The 20,226-nt window shown below is 45.7% G+C and overlaps 1 protein-coding gene across 1 annotated transcript in view; it reads left to right on the forward strand.

Moving 5' to 3' along the window:
• The window catches only part of LOC124789376 (cell division cycle protein 27 homolog), a 236,177-nt gene that overhangs the window by 37,893 nt on the left and 178,058 nt on the right, over positions 1–20,226 (forward strand). The window contains exons 3-5 of the mRNA XM_047256709.1: positions 4,353–4,500; positions 16,057–16,464; positions 20,007–20,204. Coding sequence (XP_047112665.1) covers positions 4,353–4,500; positions 16,057–16,464; positions 20,007–20,204 — 754 coding nt within the window. The remainder of the gene's footprint in view (positions 1–4,352; positions 4,501–16,056; positions 16,465–20,006; positions 20,205–20,226) is intronic.

A 20,226-nucleotide genomic window follows, 5' to 3' on the forward strand; every position in this document is an offset into this window, starting at 1 on the left:
CTACTTTTCGGTCTCGTGAATGTGAAACTATTTCCTAACATAATGTTTTTTGCTTGTAGTAGGCCAAATAGGTATTTTGTATTAGTACTTCGTGAATTATATTGACATATTATAAAAATGATCATTATTGCCAAAACAATCTCGTTTATTTGGCGTGTGTTACAATTTCTGAAATATTAGAAAGGCCTATTTTGTTTTCTCCAGCACACAGTGACAAAATAGATGTAATCAGATCGAGAAACCCCACCAGTCTTGGGTACTATTTGTATTAACAGCTTTTTCTGTATTAGACAACGATCTTTTAATTTTTCATGTAGCAAAACGTTTGATGAACTTTGATAAGGTAATAGTCCTTTCGCAGAAAGGAAAGCGCGCCATGTAAAGCTGTAGCAAGATAGACAGAAAAATCGCCAGGACCTAAGGATTTAATTAATTTTATGTCACACAGAAGAGCAAGTTACTAGCTAATAGGCAGTAGAGAGTCCAGTTTTTCTGAAGAGTTCTTGTTCTCCTGGTTACAAATAATCCTATCCAGTATTAATTGTGAGGGTTTTTTTTTTACAAAAAAAAAGGGGGGGGGGGGGGATTGGGCAGGACGTCAAACCGGCCGATTGGGAGCAGGAGAGACGCTACAGGACATACACGTTTGAGTTACACAGAGCAAAACATAGTGACGTACGATATAACAATGTTGTTTGAAGATGCATGGCACCTCACTGCACACTTAAGACCAAATAACCTGTCTTACATATCCTCGAAGATATATCTTTTATGTATCAGACTCTTCGGAAAGATGTACACTACAAAATGAACTTATTTTTGAAAAGTAATTTTTCTTAATTTTTGATGTGCAGAGCAGTCTGAGTTACAGTTGGCGGCGGCGGGAGGGGGGGGGGGGGGGTAGTCTCCACATGACTCGTTTTTACATTTAGTGATTTTTCTGTTTCTTTTTTGTTTACTGCTCTCACGTCATATGAAAACAAGATGGATTTCTGTGGCTGGGAGCTATCAAGTGAATTAAAATACATTCACATAATTACGGAAGGGTAAACTATGTACTAGTTTCAGATTTTATTTTATTTCCACCTTTCTGACAGTCAAGCATTAATCGCCTTGCAGAACAATGAAGTTATTTTTGTCGGTTTGATAAATAAATTTGGCTTTTATTAAGCTTTCCGGCTGAGGCAGTCAATTTATTCCACACTATTGGCTAGTTTCAACTGTTCGCTGCATTTCAGGTGCACGTTTTCATCTTCTAGCACGTATGGCATTATGCCATAATAAAGAACCAAACATGAGATAATACAGTACAGGTACTCCAAGAAAATTTACGTCCCGAAAACCACACGGAAATGCTTCATATCTGGTCGAGGCCTACGTCATTGAGAATCTGGACATACAAATGTGCACTGTAAGACGAACTATGCATTTTAGTGTGGTTCACGAAATTCTGACGCTCTTGGAGTATCCTCTGATGTCTTGTTTCTTTTATGACATAATGTAAGCTCTTTTAATGTTTTACACGTACGAACATAACGGGCTTCCTACATCACCGTAGCTGTGCAAGCGCGATGATGTCTCTTACCCGGTGCGCTCTGACAGCTGCTGAAATGAATCTAACAGGTCACGGGAAAATATTGCGAGTTGTTGTTAGGAAAGCGTTATTTTCAAAGTAAATTTCCTTTTACGCAAGATGAACTATGTGCGAGAATGTACGATGGATTTCTTAAATCACAGAGTGTTTGGTCTCTTTTTTAAAAATCAAATCTTTGATGACGAGCTATTTAGAAGAATTTCGAGCCCAGAAGATCAGAGATTTATGTTGGTATTAAAAATTTTGCTGGCGTATTTGTGTGATGTATATTAAAGTGTGACATGCGCTAAACGGATCAACATTATGGGCCTATAAGTGAAAACTTAGCTTCTCTTGTAGTTAATTAATCTTCGAGACAAATATATGCGAAAGCTTTGCTTTTCTTGTAGCAACACTATGTATATTAATTTAAACCATTAACTTTTCCTGTTGATGGAATTCGTATTTATACTTTAGTAATACGAAAATATGCAGTGTCAGCGTACATGTTGCTGCATATGAAAGATCTTTTTTCCCCCTGAGTATCGTTTTCCAAAGTGCCGGGAAATTCTACTATTCTGTATAAAATCATATCCTATCAAGGGATAAGTTTTACAGTTCCGAGGGAAAGTATACTGTCACTTAACGTGGCAATAGCGTATTTTCACCTGGGAGAAAATGTATTTTTAACTGGGAGATCCGGGAAAAATCTGGGAATTTTCTCTCCTTGTCCGCGTATACACCCTGTATTAACAATTTAGGAAAAATTTAAGTCCAATTGTTAAAAAATAAATACTAAAAATATTCAATAAAACTATTTTTTTCAAAACTACCATGTAACTTATTTTGAAATGATGATTAAATTCTTATAAAATTCAAAAGGAATAAGATAACCATCAACATAGGTAAATGGCAAGTTACAACTAGATTAGGCAAGGCAGGTAATACTTTATTCTGGTTGACATTGAAAGCACATACATTTCATTTTCATGTGTTACCCACAAATAAGCAATTTGCAGGTCTCTGAGGACTTACATTTATGTCATTCGTGTACTGGTTTGTGTGCGTGGAGGGGGGGGGGGGGGGGTGTTCAGTGTTAGCAGGCTGTGGAATCCCAGAACTGCTCTTACTTCTGTTTGTAGATTAGATTCATGGTTAGCCTTTTGTTGAGGATGGCCTCAGTTCCAGGAAGTACTTCACTAATGCAATTATTTCAAAAAGTTGGATCGGCTCACTTGTTCACTGTGTTGTTATTGAGCCGATGGAGGTACAAAGGCATTTATTCCATCATCATCCTGTATTCCATAGAAATAGCGCATTGGCCATAGTCTAACACACCTTTTCATTGAATGGCTAAGACACAACTTGTCGAATACAATAATATGTCTTTTCCTACATTGTTGATATTCCTATCTGGAGTTTCCATTGTTTGGTAATTGCTAAAGATTTACACTTTCCATTTGAAGGGAAATAATGTATAATTACATAAAATTCTGGGCACTACACATCACTTCTAAGCACTGTAGTAAACAATCTTGTCACTTCTAAGCACTGTAGTAAACAATCTTGTAATGATTAAATGTCTGTCTCAGAAATTGTTGAATTTTGAAAGCTCTCTTTCTGCCTAGGACACATGAGATTCCTTTCTTTGGAAGTGACCCATATTTCTTATCATCTTCCAATAATTCCCCATATCCTGGGAGGAGTGTTTCCTGATACAGACATTTTGTCAGTGGCAGCCTGTAAGTCCACATGACTTCTCGTAGAGTTCTCTGTGTCTTCTAGCTATCAATACTGCATAGAGACTTAGTGATGGAAGACTTTCACAGCAGATTGAGAAACAAAACTTTGTGCTTGTGTCAGATTCATTGGAATGTATTCAAAAAAAGGCCAAGGATAACAGCAAGCTGAGCATCTTGAAATCATTACAAATCAATTTTCTCATGCTGTTTACATGTGCAGTATATATTTATAATTTTCTTCATTTTATTTTACACAGTAATAAATTTCGAAAATTGCACCATTGATATTGTGTATTTAATTGCTTCTTTAGATCTTATTCTTCATATACACTGCAGAGGTAACTGCAGTTTAAGCTGAGTTTTGCTACTGACACTCATAATTGTTAAAATACGGGGTTGAGGAGGTAATTCCAATTTCGTTGAGCGGGGAATCGAAAACAATTATTGAACTCAGTTTCCTCACTTATGGTTGAATATTGGAAATATTGATTATTTGTATTGTTGCAAAGAAAGAACTGCTAATCTCCTACATTTACATTTATTTATATTTGTCAAAATAAGTGAATATGAACTTATGGTTGAATATTGGAAATATTGATTATTTGTAAATTTTGAAAATTTCACCATTGATATTGTGTATTTAATTGCTTCTTTAGATCTTATTCTTCATATACACTGCACTGCCAATAAAGTTCACCCATTATTTTTAAAAACTACCATGACTAGTAATTATATTGGAAGCACGTATATATTTCATCTTCTCACAGATAACTTATTTATGATGCATTAAGTCTCATTTGGAAAATGTGTCCATCTCCAGGTGTTGTATTAAAAAATCCACACAGTCCCTTAATAAATGGGTTGACCAATGAAACAAGAATTAAAGTATGAACACTTAACTTAAGGTTGCAAAGTGATAGTGATTTCATCAACTGATATTATACCATTTTTTTCTTCACATTCTGTAATTTTATGTCATGAAATATATGTAGCCTTAATGTTTTAAGAAAGCCCCCATAATATGTGTTGTTTTACAGTGGATTCAGATGAAGCACTGTTCCTGCTAGCAACGTGCTATTATCGCTCAGGGAAAACTGGTCAAGCATATTCAGTGTTAAGGAGGAAAGGACCAACTTCTGCAAAATGTAAATTCCTTATGGCAAAATGCTGCCTTGATCTTCAAAAGTAAGTAAATAGACACTCAGGATTCTGAATTTCGGAAAGAATGTTAAACTGCTTGATGCATTACTTTAGGGGAGTAAAATGTCTCATTGGAATGTCTATAGCTTTGAACCACAGACATAAATTTTTTGTTTGAATTGAATAAAATAAACATGAAAGAGTGGTTGATATATTTTCTTAATGTTAGCAGCTCTTTGTAGTTACATATTGAAATTTGTTGTGTGTCGATTGGTTACCTGTGACTCCTCACAGTTCTACAGATTAATGTGAATTGTATGTTGGAAGGTAGTTAATAAGTCAGATGGATTTGTGCATTTCATTTAAGATGTGCCAAAGATATCTGGACTCGCGCAGCTCCAGTAAATCATCATAAATATGAGGTGCATTCAAGTTCTAAGGCCTCTGATTTTTTTTCTAATTAACTACTCACCTGAAATCGATGAAACTGGCGTTACTTCTCGACGTAATCGCCCTGCAGACATACACGTTTTTCACAACACTGACGCCATGATTCCGTGGCAGCGGCGAAGGCTTATTTAGGAGTCTGTTTTGACCACTGGAAAATTGCTGAGGCAATAGCAGCACGGCTGGTGAATGTGCAGCCACGGAGAGTGTCTTTCATTGTTGGAAGAAGCCAAAAGTCACTAGGAGCCAGATCAGGTGAGTAGGGAGCATGAGGAATCACTTCAAAGTTGTTATCACGAAGAAACTGTTGCGTAACGTTAGCTCGATGTGCGGGTGCGTTGTCTTGGTGAAACAGCACACGCGCAGCCCTCCCGGACGTTTTTGTTGCAGTGCAGGAAGGAATTTGTTCTTCAAAACATTTTCGTAGGATGCACCTGTTACCGTAGTGCTCTTTGGAATGCAATGGGTAAGGATTAGCCCTCGCTGTCCCAGAACATGGACACCATCATTTTTTCAGCACTGGCGGTTACCCAAAATTTTTTTGGTGGCGGTGAATCTGTGTGCTTCCATTGAGCTGACTGGCACTTTGTTTCTGGATTGAAAAATGGCATCCACGTCTCATCCATTGTCACAACTGACGAAAAGAAAGTCCCATTCATGCTGTCGTTGCGCGTCAACATTGCTTGGCAACATGCCACACGGGCAGCCATGTGGTCGTCCGTCAGCATTCGTGGCACCCACCTGGATGACACTTTTCGCATTTTCAGGATTGTGTGCACAGAACCCACAGAAATGCCAACTCTGGAGGCGATCTGTTCAACAGTCATTTGGCGATCCCCCAAAACAATTCTCTCCACTTACTCGATCATGTCGTCAGACCGGCTTGTGCGAGCCCGAGGTTGTTTCGGTTTGTTGTCACACGATGTTCTGCCTTCATTAAACTGTCGCACCCAAGAACGCACTTTCGACACATCCATAACTCCATCACAACATGTCTCCTTCAACTGTCGATGAATTTCAATTGGTTTCACACCACGCAAATTCAGAAAACGAATGATTGCACGCTGTTCAAGTAAGGAAAATGTCACCACTTTAAGTATTTAAAACGGTTCCCATTCTCGCCGCTGGCGGTAAAATTCCATCTGCCGTACGGTGCTGCAATCTCTGGGACGTATTGACAATGAACGCGGCCTCATTTTCCAGTCAGGAGAAAAAAAATCGGAGGCCTTAGAACTTGAATGCACCTCGTATTATGGAAAGCTTACAAGAAAGAATTGAAAGCTGTCTGTGAGTTCTTGAGAATGACAGATTTGGCTTATTTTTTGGTACTGTTGAGATCTTCCTTCCGGTATTATGTTTGGACTGCCATGTGTGTAAACACTCTGTTGAAGAGTATGTTGTTAAAACTGTTGTTGTGGTACTCTCATTAGGACTGGAATTAAAGAACTTGTCCAGGCACACAGGTGAAGGCTTCTTGGGGTTCCCCTAAATTGTGAAAATTTAAATGGTGTGATGGCCCCTTTGAAAAAGATCTCAATTATTTTTCCAGCCTTGTGCAATCTTATACTGTGCTCTATCTATAAAATCCTTATTGTTAAATTCTAATCTCGTTTCCTTCATTTTTATGTATTTTTTTCCTTGCTTGTATATGAAATATTTGTTACTGTAACCTGTTGTGACATGCTTAGAATATGTAAAAGATGTTACATGTCTTTTCTCCATTTATTGCACCACAGAGTAGATGTGTTTACTATCAATTAAAGTATTAGTGGAAGTTTATTTTATTATTAACAAATTTTAATTGCATAACAGGCAGAAGTGAAGTCTAGTCGTCAGCTGAAGTTAAACTAATGTGTCTCTCCCCAACCCTGTTCAATCTCTCCCCTCCCCTCTTAAAGCCTTCCCCCCTCCCCTCTTAAAGCCTTCCCCCCCTCCCCTCTTAAAGCCTTCCCCCCTCCCCTCTTAAAGCCTTCCCCCCCTCCCCTCTTAAAGCCTTCCCCCCCTCCCCTCTTAAAGCCTTCCCCCCCTCCCCTCTTAAAGCCTTCCCCCCTCCTGGCCCCCCTCCCCCCACTGGCCCCTCCACCCACTGGCCCCTCCCCCCACTGGCCCCTCCCCCCACTGGCCCCTCCCCCTCCACCCCCGCTGGCCCCTCCCCCTCCCCCCGGCCCCTCCCCCTCCCCCCGCTGGCCCCTCCCCCTCCCCAGGCCCCCACCCCCCGCTGGCCCCTCCCCTCCCCGGGACCCTCACCCCCCACTGGCCCCTCCCCCCCCCCCCCGGGACCCTCACCCCCCGCTGGCCCCTCCCCCCCACTGGCCCCTCCCCCCTGCTGGCCCCTCCCCACCGCTGGCCACCGCCCCCCGCTGGCCCCGCCCCCTCCCCCCCCCCACTGGCCCCTCTCCCTCCCGCCCGCTGGCCCCCCCCCGCCCGCTGGCCCCCCCTCCCCCCCCCCCCGCTGGCCACCCCCCTCCCCCCTCCCCCCCTTGGCCCCTCCCCCTCCCCGCCGTTGGCCCATCCCCCCCCCCCCCCGTTGGCACATCCCCCCCCCCATTGGCCCATCCCCCCCGTTGGCCCCTCCCCCGTTGGCCCTTCCCCCTCCCCGTCGCCACCCCCCCCCCCCCTGTTGGCCACTCGCCCCGTTGCCACCCCCCCCCCCTGTTGGTTGGCCCTTCCCCCCCGTTGGCGCCTCCCCCTCCCGCCGTTGGCGCCTCCCCCTCCCGCCGTTGGCGCCTCCCCCTCCCGCCGTTGGCGCCTCCCCCTCCCGCCGTTGGCGCCTCCCCCTCCCCCCGTTGGCGCCTCCCCTTCCCCCCCCGGCCCCCCCCCCCCGTTGGCGCCTGCCCCTCCCCCCACGTTGGCGCCTGCCCCTCCCCCCACGTTGGCGCCTGCCCCTCCCCCCCGTTGGCGCCTGCCCCTCCCCCCGTTGGCGCCTGCCCCTCCCCCCGTTGGCGCCTGCCCCTCCCCCCGTTGGCGCCTGCCCCTCCCCCCGTTGGCGCCTGCCCCTCCCCACGTTGGCGCCGCCCCCTCCCCACGTTGGCGCCGCCCCCTCCCCCCCCCGTTGGCGCCGCCCCTCCCCCCGTTGGCGCCTCCCCCTCCCCACGTTGGCGCCGCCCCCTCCCCCCCCGTTGGCGCCGACCCTCCCCCCGTTGGCACCTCATCCATCCCCACGTTGGCGCCTCCCCCTCCACCTTGCTGCTTCCCCCTCCCCTTTGCCACCTCCCTCCTCCCCCTCCCCCTCTGTGCCACGACCTTGGCACCATTCCCTCTTCCCTCGGCACCGCGCACACTGCCCCCTCGGCGCCGCCCCATCCCCCCTCCCCCCTCGGCGCCGCCCCCTCCCCCCTCCCCCCTCGGCGCCGCCCCATCCCCCCTCCCCCCTCGGCGCCATGCCCATTCCCTCTTCCACCATGGCGCCATGCCCACTCCCACTCCCCCCTTGGCGCCATGCCCCATCCCCCCTCCCCCCCTCCCCCCTCGGCGCCGCGCTCCCTCCCCCCTCGGCGCCGCGCTCCCTGCCCCCTCGGCGCCGCGCTCCCTGCCCCCTCGGCGCCGCGCTCCCTCCCCTCCCCACCCCCCCTCGCGGCCGCGCTCCCTCCCCTCCCCTCCCCCCCTCGCGGCCGCGCTCCCTCCCCTCCCCTCCCCCCCTCGCGGCCGCGCTCCCTCCCCTCCCCTCCCCCCCCTCGCGGCCGCGCTCCCTCCCCTCCCCTCCCCGCCTCGCGGCCGCGCTCCCTCCCCTCCCCTCCCCCCCTCGCGGCCGCGCCCCTCCCCTACCCCCGTCGGCGCCTCGCCCCTCCCCTCCGCTCCGCGCTGCTCCCCCCCGGCGCCGCTCCGCTCCCTCCCCCCCCTTCGGCGCCGCTCCGCTCCCCCCCTCCCCACCCCAGAGTGTGCCTGACACCAAAGGCACACACTGCAATGTACTCCTTTCCTGCCTGCCCCCTCTCTGCCCACTCCCCAAGGTCACATCTTGCCTGCATCTCCCTAGTCACCACACCCTTCATGACATTTCTCGTTGTACCACTTAGCCCACTATGCTCCCACACGCCGCCCTATGCTCCCACACCACACTGTATCAGAATTTGCATCCCCACCACACACCCTCGAGTCTGCAGTCCCCTTCCAAATCCCGCCCTCTCCCTCCAAACTCTGTCCACCCCCAAACTCTGTCCACCCCCAAATCTGTGAGCGCAGTCTACCCTAACCTGCGACCATTACCATGATTCTCTGTCGGCATCCCCATACTGCAGCCAGACCCACCATTCTGTGCCAGTGAACTCCCCCACCCACTCGCCAGAAAGCACATGTCCCTTCTGTCCCTCCGGCAGTCTGCCACCCCTGCCGCCATCAGTCTGGCCTGCCCGCCTGGATGCATACCCGTCAATCTGCACCCGCAGAACATCTGGAAGTCTATGTCCACGGCCCCCCCCCCCAATGTGTGGCCAGCCCCCAACACATTACCCCAGTGTGCACCCACTCCTCACCCCCCAATCGTTCTGCACCCACTCCTCACCCCCCCCCCAATTATTCTGCACCCACTCCTCACCCCCTCCAATCATTCTGCACCCACTCCTCACCCCCCCCCCCCAAATCATTCTGCACCCACTCCTCACCCCTCCAATCATTCTGCACCCACTCCTCACCCCCCCCAATCATTCTGCACCCACTCCTCACCCCCCCCAATCAGTCTGCACCCACTCCTCACCCCCCCAATCATTCTGCACCCACTCCTCACCCCCCCAATCAGTCTGCACCCAGCTGTCCCCCTCCCCCCCCACCAGGCTGCACCCAGCTGTTCCCCTCCCCCCCCCCACCAGGCTGCACCCAGCTGTTCCCCTCCCCCCCACCAGGCTGCACCCAGCTGTTCCCCTCCCCCTCCCCCCAGGCTGCACCCAGCTGTTCCCCTCCCCCCCCACCAGGCTGCACCCAGCTGTTCCCCTCCCCCCCCACCAGGCTGCACCCAGCTGTTCCCCTCCCCCCCCACCAGGCTGCACCCAGCTGTTCCCCTCCCCCCCCACCAGGCTGCACCCAGCTGTTCCTCTCCCCCCCCCCACCAGGCTGCACCCAGCTGTTCCCCTCCCCCCCCCACCAGGCTGCACCCAGCTGTTCCCCTCCCCCCCACCAGGCTGCACCCAGCTGTTCCCCTCCCCCCCCCACCAGGCTGCACCCAGCTGTTCCCCTCCCCCCCACCAGGCTGCACCCAGCTGTTCCCCTCCCCCCCCCCCCCACCAGGCTGCACCCACCTGTCCCCCTCCCCCCCCCACCAGGCTGCACCCACCTGTCCCCCTCCCCCCCCCCACCAGGCTGCACCCACCTGTCCCCCTCCCCCCCCACCAGGCTGCACCCAGCTGTCCCCCTCCCCCCCCCCACCAGGCTGCACCCAGCTGTCCCCCTCCCCCCCCCCCACCAGGCTGCACCCACACTCAGTCTCCCTCCAGTCTGCACCTGCTGCCTGCCAGACTGCAACTTTCCCCCACCGCCCGCCAATCTGCGCCAGCCCCTTGCCCCCCCCCCCCCCCAATCAGTCTGTACCCAAACTCGTCCCCCTCTACCCACTCTATTGCCAATCTTCACCTGCCCTCACCTTACTCCCTGCCATCCAAACCCCCACCAGTCTGCACCCTCCCATCACCAGTCTGCAGTCGGCCCTGCCATCTCCGCCATCTCCGCCAGTTTTCGCCTGTCCCCTTCCCTGCCTGTCTGCGCCAGTCCCACCGCCTGCTCGTCTGTGCCGGCTCCTACCCCCGCACACCCTTTTGCAGCTCAGCCGCCGCCCCCCCCCCCCAGCAGCTTTGCCCTGCCAGCAGTCTTTGTTCCCCTCCAGCTCTCTGCACCACCCTAGCAGTGTTCCCCTCCAGCTCCTTCCCATCTGCCAGCAAACTGCTCCCAGCAGCCTGCTGTGTCTACATCTGTCCCCCTACCAGTGCCACCAGTCTGCATTGGCCCCCCTCAATCAATCAGTGCCTGTCCCTGCCCCAGCAAGTGTGCGTCTGTCCCGTTCACCAGTTTTTGCCTCCCCCACACCAATCCCACCAGTCCTTGTTTGTCTGCCACCCACCACTCTGAGCCCAACCCCCACTAGTCTGCACTCGGTTCCCCCACCAGTCAGCGCCCCCCCACCAGTCAGCGCCCCCCCACCCACAGGTCTGCATCTGCCCCCCCCTCCCCCCCTCCCCACCTCATCCACCCATTTTTGTCTGACCCCCTCCCCCATCCATTTACCTCCGCTCCTCCCCTCCATCCAACAGTGTGCGTCTGACTTCTCCCCCCACCCATCTGCATCTGCCACCCCACCCACCAGTTTGTGTGCCAATCACCCGTGTGTGTCGGTCCCCTACCATCGAGCCAGGTGACGCAGTGGTTAACGGACTGAACTTGCATTTGGGAAGATTACGGTTCAAAGCCACGTCTGGTCATCCTCATTTATGTTTTTTGTGATTTCCCTAAAGAACTGCCTGGATGGTTCCTGATGAAGGGTGTGGTCAACTTCCCTCTCCATGCTTCTCAAATCTCTTGGGACCAGTAACCTCACTGTTTCGTCCACTCTCCTGAATCAACCAACCAACCAATCCTCCCCACCATCGTGCGCACCCCCCACCCTCACAGCTCTGCAGTCGCCCACCGCAACTGCTGCTGCCCTCACCTCACTCTGTCCCTTTCCCTCTGTGTGCCAGCTATGGCCACCATCTCGCTCTGTGTCATTCACGACCCGTCTCCATTTCTCTGACTCGCTACTCGCTGCCCCATACCTGCACGCATCTCTCCACCCATGTGAATACCCCACCCAGACCTTGGCACCCCCTTCCGTGGTTGCACTCCTCTCTGCCCACGCACCACACTCCTGCACCCCTTTGCCTCCCTCCCATGCCCTGTCACACCTTCCTCTCTCCTGTGAGTAGATGCATGACAACTATTGGCCTTGAGCTGTTGCGGTACTTCTTCCTTTCCTCTGCTGCAGTCTTACTCACTGACTGTATTTTTCCATAGACTTTGTCTCTAGGGCAGATTCATAATTCGGCCTTGCTTGTTTATAGGACATAGATCATGGCTCTTCCTGCTGGTTTTTCCCAAGCTTTATTTTCCGAAACACATTTTGGTTGACTCATATTTGTTCTTCGTGTCCAGGTATGGCTTCCAATTGTTGGAAAATTGTTACAGAAGTGCGACCCATATGCTTGAGGTCTCCCAGTAACTAACAAGGTAGTCAGACCATGCGGGGGATCATCAGGTGCCCACTCTGCGGTAGTCCTCCGACTATGAAAGGGTCACTCCGTTCATGCCTGAGCAGTTACCTGCCTGCATATTCTAATGAGTAGGTGCCTGCCTCTTTGGGGGCACTGGGACCACTGACAGTAGCCATCAAACCAGGTGACTACAGTTTTGGCTGTGTGCTGCCTATGGGAAGTGCCCTCAATCCCACAGTGGATGTTTTTCACAGCAAAAAACCCAAAGTTGTCAGCCAGTAGCCGTGAGGCTCTGGCCATCTTTTAAGTTTGGCATGGTCCCAAGAACTGTCTCTCCTTTGGGAGGAAAAAAAAGGTTGTCATTATTCATCGCTTGTGGGGTCAGGGCGGTGGGTTCACTCAATCGTGCATCCTCCATCAGCCATCCAGTCATCCCTCTTTTACTGTATTTTTAATTGCTGTTAGATTTAGTTAGTACTTTTCTCTGCTGCACACTACTTTTTTCGTATAGCATTCCAATGAGCAAGAGTGAACAGTTGTGGGAGGAGCACCACCTGTTGCACTCTGTGTCCCTGGGAACACTTATGCAGCCACCTACCAACGTGGTTATTTCTCTCATCTGAATTTACTATTTTCAGTCCACCGATGTTCACTATTTTTTAATCTTTTAACTTTTACTATTACAGACCACCTCTACAGTCATCTAGAAGGACCTATTTATTCTGTTGCTGACCTATCCCTGCTTTGTGTTGGCAGGTATCAGATGTGAGGGAGGTGCCTTTCGCAGACAAGTTCTGAGGAGCCCTCACCTGCTCTCTAACCTGACTTATATGTTTTTATCTACTGTTTGGATCCTTAAACTTCCAACCAACTAATCAATCAGCCAGCCAACAGTATACAAATGTGTCAATGTATTTTATAAAATGTACACTTGTGAAGAAGTCCTGTGGTTGACATTCTGTTCTCTGTGACTTATGACTGGGATCAGCTGAATTGGGCCATCTGCAGATTTACAGCTGGAATAAAGAGAAATGAAAACATTAATTTATTTCCTCTCATCTAAGCTATTTATATTATTTAACAGCTAAAATGTTCACCCAGTCCCAGTTGCAGGTTGCCTTCCTCATAGCTTCCAGGAAAAATAAAAATTTAATTTTCAGTATTTCATATAATTATTGACCAAATTTAAAATGCTGTCATAATCTGCTCAGTACGAGTTATGATCTTATATTAAAGGTTTAACACATAGATCGGGAATGAAACTTAGAAGAAACTGTGTGTCTCTTGAGGCAGTGTAACTCGTAGTGCACACACTACCCAGCCTATATTCTCCCAGTATTAGAGAATGAGAGCACTTACTGACGTCCAACCGCAGCAAAATTTCAGCATCAAGCATAATCGGAAATTAATAAAACAAAGATAACTATGGTTTTGTATCTCCAATCATATAGATTTTACACTCTCAACATCAATTATTGAACACACAAACTTGCTTGTAATTACACATTGGAAGCTGTTTTATGTAAAGAAGTTTGGTTTTTCAGGGAATTAGAGGGGGTGGGGTGCTGGTTTATCGTACATATGAAAGAGACAAATACATAAGTGTACAAGGTTACCAAAAATACTGCACTGTCGCTACCACTGGTGTGTTGTTATAACTGAGAAGAGACAAAAATTTTAACAGTTATGTCAGATACTTGGTATAACTAGACGATTGAGTGGCAGCACCACCAGATTGTGAACATATAAGTGCGTTTCAGGTGCATTAATTACAAATGCGAACATATGAATATAATGTAAAAAAAATTAGAAATGAAGTGACTGTATTGGGTGTCGATTTAGTTAAGAGGCCATGTATCTAGATCCAGAAAACTGAATCAGTTTGCTTTACATTGAACCTTATCCTTATGCGTACTTTCGCACAAGGGTTGCAGCTCACTGTAGCTGTTGTGTAGCTTGTCAGGTAAATTTCTGCTGCTCAGATTAAAATACAAGCCTTCAGGCTGCGAGCCACTTCCTGCCAATGATACACTATTCACACACAGTTTCAGTACGCAATGTCAAGTCAGCAAGCAACTTTGCCTACTGTTTCTCAGTAGTGCACAGTAAAGGTTTTCTGTACGTTTCTTGACAGTATAGAAAACAGCAACTTTATTCAACACAGAAAGTTTCATTACAGAAGTGAAGTAGGTCAGTACTGTGGGAGAGCCCTGTACCTTACAGTGTCAAAAAATTAAAATAGGCTGAAGCTTGGAATGAAATATGTAGATTTTATAACATGGTTTGGACATCTTCCCACCACAGGGGAGGGGGGGGGGGAACCTTATTTGGTACTGACTTGTAATAATTTTTATTAATCTTTAGCAAGATGCATACTGTACAAACATGTATGACTTATGCATTGTACTGCAGATCTTTCTGTTGTAGGTGATGACAAAAAGGGTTGATAAAAAATGCCAGTAAAGTCTTACTAATAGTTTTCTTCCCACTCGAGCTGCAGTTTGTAACAGAGCCAGATTTTGCATCTGCTCTGCAGTATGTCTTAAATTTTATTCAGTCTTGAGTGAAAACATCATTTTGAAGCACAGCCCACCATATTAAGTCTTCTGCAAACAGGAGTGATATGTTGATAGGTCTGTGAAAAATCCAGCCCTTATTGCAGGCTGTTCCAGTCCTTCCTCATGGGGCAAGAGCACCCCTTGGCTCGCTTGGGAGCGGGTGCAGGCTGTCTGTGAGGCAGCCCCATTGCGCGCGTCCCGCACTTGTGCAAGCCACTTGACCACCCCTGTCCATGGGCATTTCCCAGTAGAGTATGATTGCATAGACTATGGCCTGGCTGCCTGACTGTCCCTGCATCAGCTGCTTCGGTATATCCCAGTCCATCTGTGTCGATGGGCAGCAGGCTGCCCATGAGCAGGCACCCAAACTGGAATAGCCTACCTTACTCGACAATAAGTCAAATGTAAATTCTGTAAGGCGTCTTACTCTAGACAGGCAGCAGTTGAGCACTTTTTTGCATTTCTTCATGACATCTGCAGTGTCCACTACTATTTTTTCAAAGGGAAACATTTTGTTACTGAATAGTTCTGTAACATAACAGACAGGTGACAGTTCATCTATGATTGGGACTTCGGGTCTGTGCACTGAAGACTGGCCACAGGAAGTGGCTAACTATATCAAGAAGCATCATCTCCTGTGTGAAAAGGTCCTTAACAGTTGCGTAGTTTGGTTTTCAAGGCAGTCTAAAATGTTAAGAAAAGTTGTTTAATTGAATCATAATTAAAGGCTTCTGATGTCGTACAATAAGACTCTCTCTCTCTCTCACACACACACACACACACACACACACACACACACACACACAAAAGTTATGATCATATTTGATACATGCAGGCACCAATAAAGGCTCTGCTGGTTTAATCTTAGATAAAGTAAGTATGTTTTTTTTTTTTTAAAAGCTGTGATTATCACAGTATACCATCTGAATTCCAAAACAAGGAATCTTGTGGTATATATTTTGTGCAGAAATCTTGTATCTTTCAAATACCTGGAAATTCATTGGCTTTTTTGCACATGTGTTGCTGGGGCTACAGAGCAAAGTGTATGTATTACTAAACTAGTTGCAATACGTGTATCCATTAAAGGTTCCTCAGATTTAACTATAAAGTAAATCTCTTTATAAGACCCATATGATAACTGTAATTATTGTAATACAAATAGTGGTATTACTGAAATGCAAGTTCATAACCTTTCTGCTGTACCTAAGCACCAGGAACTGTTCCTGGTGCTTAGGTGTTCTTGGTACCTAAGCACCAAGAACAGTTCCTGTATGGCGAGTGGTTGCCTATTTATTCCAGTGTTTATCGTAGTAATTTATTTTATTTTATTTTATTTTTTTGTGTTTTTGTGTGTGGTATATTTATTACTGTTATATATTCTAGGATAAGAATAGTTGAATGTGTTTTGTGTTTTCTCTCCATAGGCTGTCTGAAGCAGAATCTATTCTAACAGGCGGAGATCCATCTAGATCCAGAAATCTTGAAGAAATAATATCAGAATTTGGGGAACACTCTTGTTTTGCTCTCCAGATCCTTGCAAAAATATGTTTGCAAACAGAACGAGGCTCCAAAGCTGCAGAGGCTTTGCGACGGGCTCTAAAACTCAATCCATTCCTTTGGCATTCTTTTGAGGAACTGTGTAATTGTGGGGAGAAACCAGATCCCCTAAGAACATTTCAGGTTTCAAATCTGGACAGTTTTATTATGTGTACTGGCAGTAGCCATCGTACCACTTGTGAATATGGCTTTGGTACATCATTTGGTGGAAACACTCTTTCCTCTAATAATTCCAACACCACCCCAAATGAGGTGCAACAAAATACAGTAAACAGGTAACTATAATTGTGACTTATTTATATTGTCCAGTGTTTGATTTTATGTTAACTTATATAACCTCCCATTGTGGAATTTAACATCTTCCATAAAGATTAACATAAATGTCAATAATTTTCATGTTGTAAAATTACAGTTTTAACATTTCATGGCTCATGTATTCATAAATTACTATGTAATTAAGTTATGGAACTGAATTGCTGGCCAGTACCAGTAGGTGAAATAAAGAGTGCTGTTAATAGAAAGTTATAAAAGTAAATGACTGTTTGTAGATTCAAAATTATTAATTCCTCCATTAAAAGGAGACATGGCTAAGTTTGGAAAGGCTAAAACAGAACGGCATGTTACCCAGACGTCAGGACAAGAGCGACTGACCTGTGGTGAGCTCCTTACCGTAAAGTGTGTCACACTGTTGAAATGTGTACTAATATGTTATTTTGAAAACTTCTCGAGAGTGACTTTTCTGAGGAGTGTTGTAATGGACTAAAAACCAGTTCTCAAAACATCCCAGTGACCAACTTTCCTGGGTATAAAAATGGCTACCTTAAAATTCTCATTTATATTAATAATTGCATCATGTAGTAACTCTTGAAAGTTGAGACAGCGTACATGGTAAAATAAACAAATTACACTGTGTGTGTGTGTGTGTGTGTGTGTGTGTGTGTGTGTGTGTGTAAGTAAAAAAATAAAAAAGTAAAAAAAAAAGTGCCTAGGGAAGTTTTTCAGTATTCTCGCTTTTAATTTTGTGTTTTGCTTCTGATCTGCTGACCCACTCTACGGTGGTATATATCTTATCTCAATGAACTGGTAGTTAATAGCCATGTTCCATTCCACATTTTCGAATTTTGTCAACTTATTATTGAATGTTGTTAGAAATTGACGGATATAAATTTGACAGTTCCTTTTTTTTAAAAAAAACTACCTAATATAGTACATCAGTGTTGCCTCCTGTGCAGTAATACTTATATAATGTGGCACTTGCTCTCCATTTCATCCCCTCTGCTGTTTTCATCATGCTGGTGGAATCCTGGTTAACTTGTGTATCTAGTTTTCATCTTAACAGATGTAGGGTACCCACAAATTCCAAAAGTTAAACAATTACTACTTGCAAGATGATGTATTTTTCTACATGCTAAGTAGGAAGATATTTTCAGGGGCAAATTTCGTAAATTAACAAACTTGAAAAGCAAACTAATGGTACACATTCTGAAGCTTGTATAGGTAAGAAGCACACAATTTCTATGGAAGGAGAATTTGGCAGTTTTGTGCATCATTATGAAAAGATGTGAACCTATAGCAGATGCCCATTAAAATTGTAAGGGAAACAAATTAGTCTCGAGCTTCTTCATGTAAGGTGCACAGCTTATAGATGTATTAAAGAAAACTGCTTGAAAAAAGAAATTGTCAGGGATATCTCTCTGCTAACTTTGAGTTCATCTCGTCTTTGCCTTCTTACATCATAAATAAATCCATTTAGCCGCAGAGTTTTATTTTACAAAAAGTTTGCACATATAATTATCCAATTTTTGTGTGTATTTTTGCTTGTCTTGTAATTAATCATTATTCCTCTCTTCACCTTTTCTAATTATGTTATGATTCTGTTAGTTTCTCCTGTGCAGATGATGTTGAAGTTCTCTGAATGAGTCTTCAAATGGACAAAACATGAAGTGATTATGCGTATGTTCAGACTGACACTGTAGCCATCAGTCATGTTCTTACCAGATTTTTTCATAGTTTTATATCATTTAGTCTTGAGAGAAATTGCCTCGGTGGAAAGAGGAACAGTGTGTAGTTCTGTAGTGTGGTTTTCCTTGGACTGAGGTCACTACTTAATCCCTTAACTTATTCATAAAACTTTTTTTACAAATAGTGTTCTAAAAATTAGTATTTTTTGGTTAATGTCCCTTAATGAATGAAATTACATATAGGCATCTAAAGATAGTTTTAAAAGTTCAAAATAATGAGTTACAAACATTTGAAGATCATCTTTAATAAAATCCTGAGTTAATCATGCAGTGGTGTTTGAGTAAAGAATTTTCTGTGTAGGTATGAAGTGAAACAATATACATCAGTGATTTCTTCAACAGAAATGTTGGAGGATCTGGCTGGAGCACAGTAGACATACTCATCTAGTAGCACTGGGAAGCACTTGCCAGTCATCTGACGAACTTGCATGACTTTCAGTCCCCATTGAAGTAACACCACTTTCTTCTTCACTTTCTTAGCCTCTAAATTCAATGTCAAACTCAGGATCATTATAGACACCCACTTTTGGAAGCATTGTCTGAATGATATACAGGACAGAGTCTGAAAATGTGTATTTCATCGTCAAGTATCCAAAACTACACACAGTAAAGACAGTATTTAGTGCCAACCACCAAACTGAAACACAATAGCAATGCTACAAATTTAGGTATTGATGCTTTTGAGTGGGCAGACACTTAACTATCAGTGCTGAAATGGATATAAGTGAGGTTTTACTTTTTCAAAGTCTGTTTTTAGTTGCCCAAGTATAATCGGGATTAAAAATTTCTTTCAAAATAATAAAAACTAGGTGACTTTGGAGCTTAATGTTAATGCTTTAAAATATGCTAATATTCAAAGAATATTCTACACACCAATCTTGAATGTTCAGGTGGTTCAGTTTCAAAGGGATAATTTAATCATCAAGTACACTCCTGACCTCCATCAGCGTGGGAAAAGAATATTTGTACAGTACAAAACCTATTGTAGAATGGATACATGAGGTTATTCCACTATGTGTATGTACCTGTTTCCTCCTCCCCCCTCCCCCTCCCCCTTTTCCCTGCAGTTATCACCATGTTACAGTATAAATTAAAGTGACAAAGGATTTTTTCTTTGTGGGTATAGTACAGCGTGACAGTAGAGCAGGTACTGCATAGCACCTTTAAGTGCAAAGAAGTGCTTATAATAAGTTTAAGAACTGTTGTTTCTCACTACATGAAATCAGAGTATGTCAATGAGAAAATAGTGACTGCTTTTATCAGTCAGAAGTGGAAACTCGAAGAACAGTCATGAATAGTATGTGGGACAGTACTTGCTGCCTCAGATTGCAAAGTGTTTAAACTCACTGGACTGTGGTAAAAACCCTTAGATAATTATCTAATAGTAACAACATTCTAGATGCAGTAAGCAGCTCACTCCCTGCAGTTATGGTGTCGCCTATTGACTTGGCTTTGCTCCCAAAAATGAAAAAAAGAATAGCAGATGTTTATTGGATGAAAGCTTAAACAATGTCCCAAAAAACTAGGGTGAAAATTGCTTTCTGTGCATTTTTGAAAGCTGTAGAGTGTAATAGTAAATATTTTGTAAGTAAAGTAAAATAAAACAGGTTGTGTCATAATAATTGCCTTGTATCTTACGTATTTCATATTTTTCCCTGAGAAATTCATTGTGGCACCTGTCAGATTTTATTTTTACCATTGTTTTGTATGTTTTTTTCCTTAATGTTTCTTTAATATTTAGAACAAAATGCAGTGATAAGTTTATTAGTCTGGTAATTTAAAATTTAATATTTTAGCACTCCTGTACAAAATTCCAACTGCTTTAATACTGCGTTGACGAGTGTTAAGGTATTTACACCAGATGACAGTCCGTTGGTACATAACACTTTGTGCTCAGCTCTGTCTGGTATAGGAGCACTTTCAAACTCAAGAGGGAAGCAGTCACGGTTTAGAGGCAGTATTCTGTGCAATAATGTTAGCCCTCTGACACCAAGGTATGTTCTGTCGTAAACTTCA

Source organism: Schistocerca piceifrons, chromosome 3 (genome assembly GCF_021461385.2).
Source record: "Schistocerca piceifrons isolate TAMUIC-IGC-003096 chromosome 3, iqSchPice1.1, whole genome shotgun sequence".
In the NCBI taxonomy this organism is placed as follows: Eukaryota; Metazoa; Arthropoda; class Insecta; order Orthoptera; family Acrididae; genus Schistocerca; species Schistocerca piceifrons.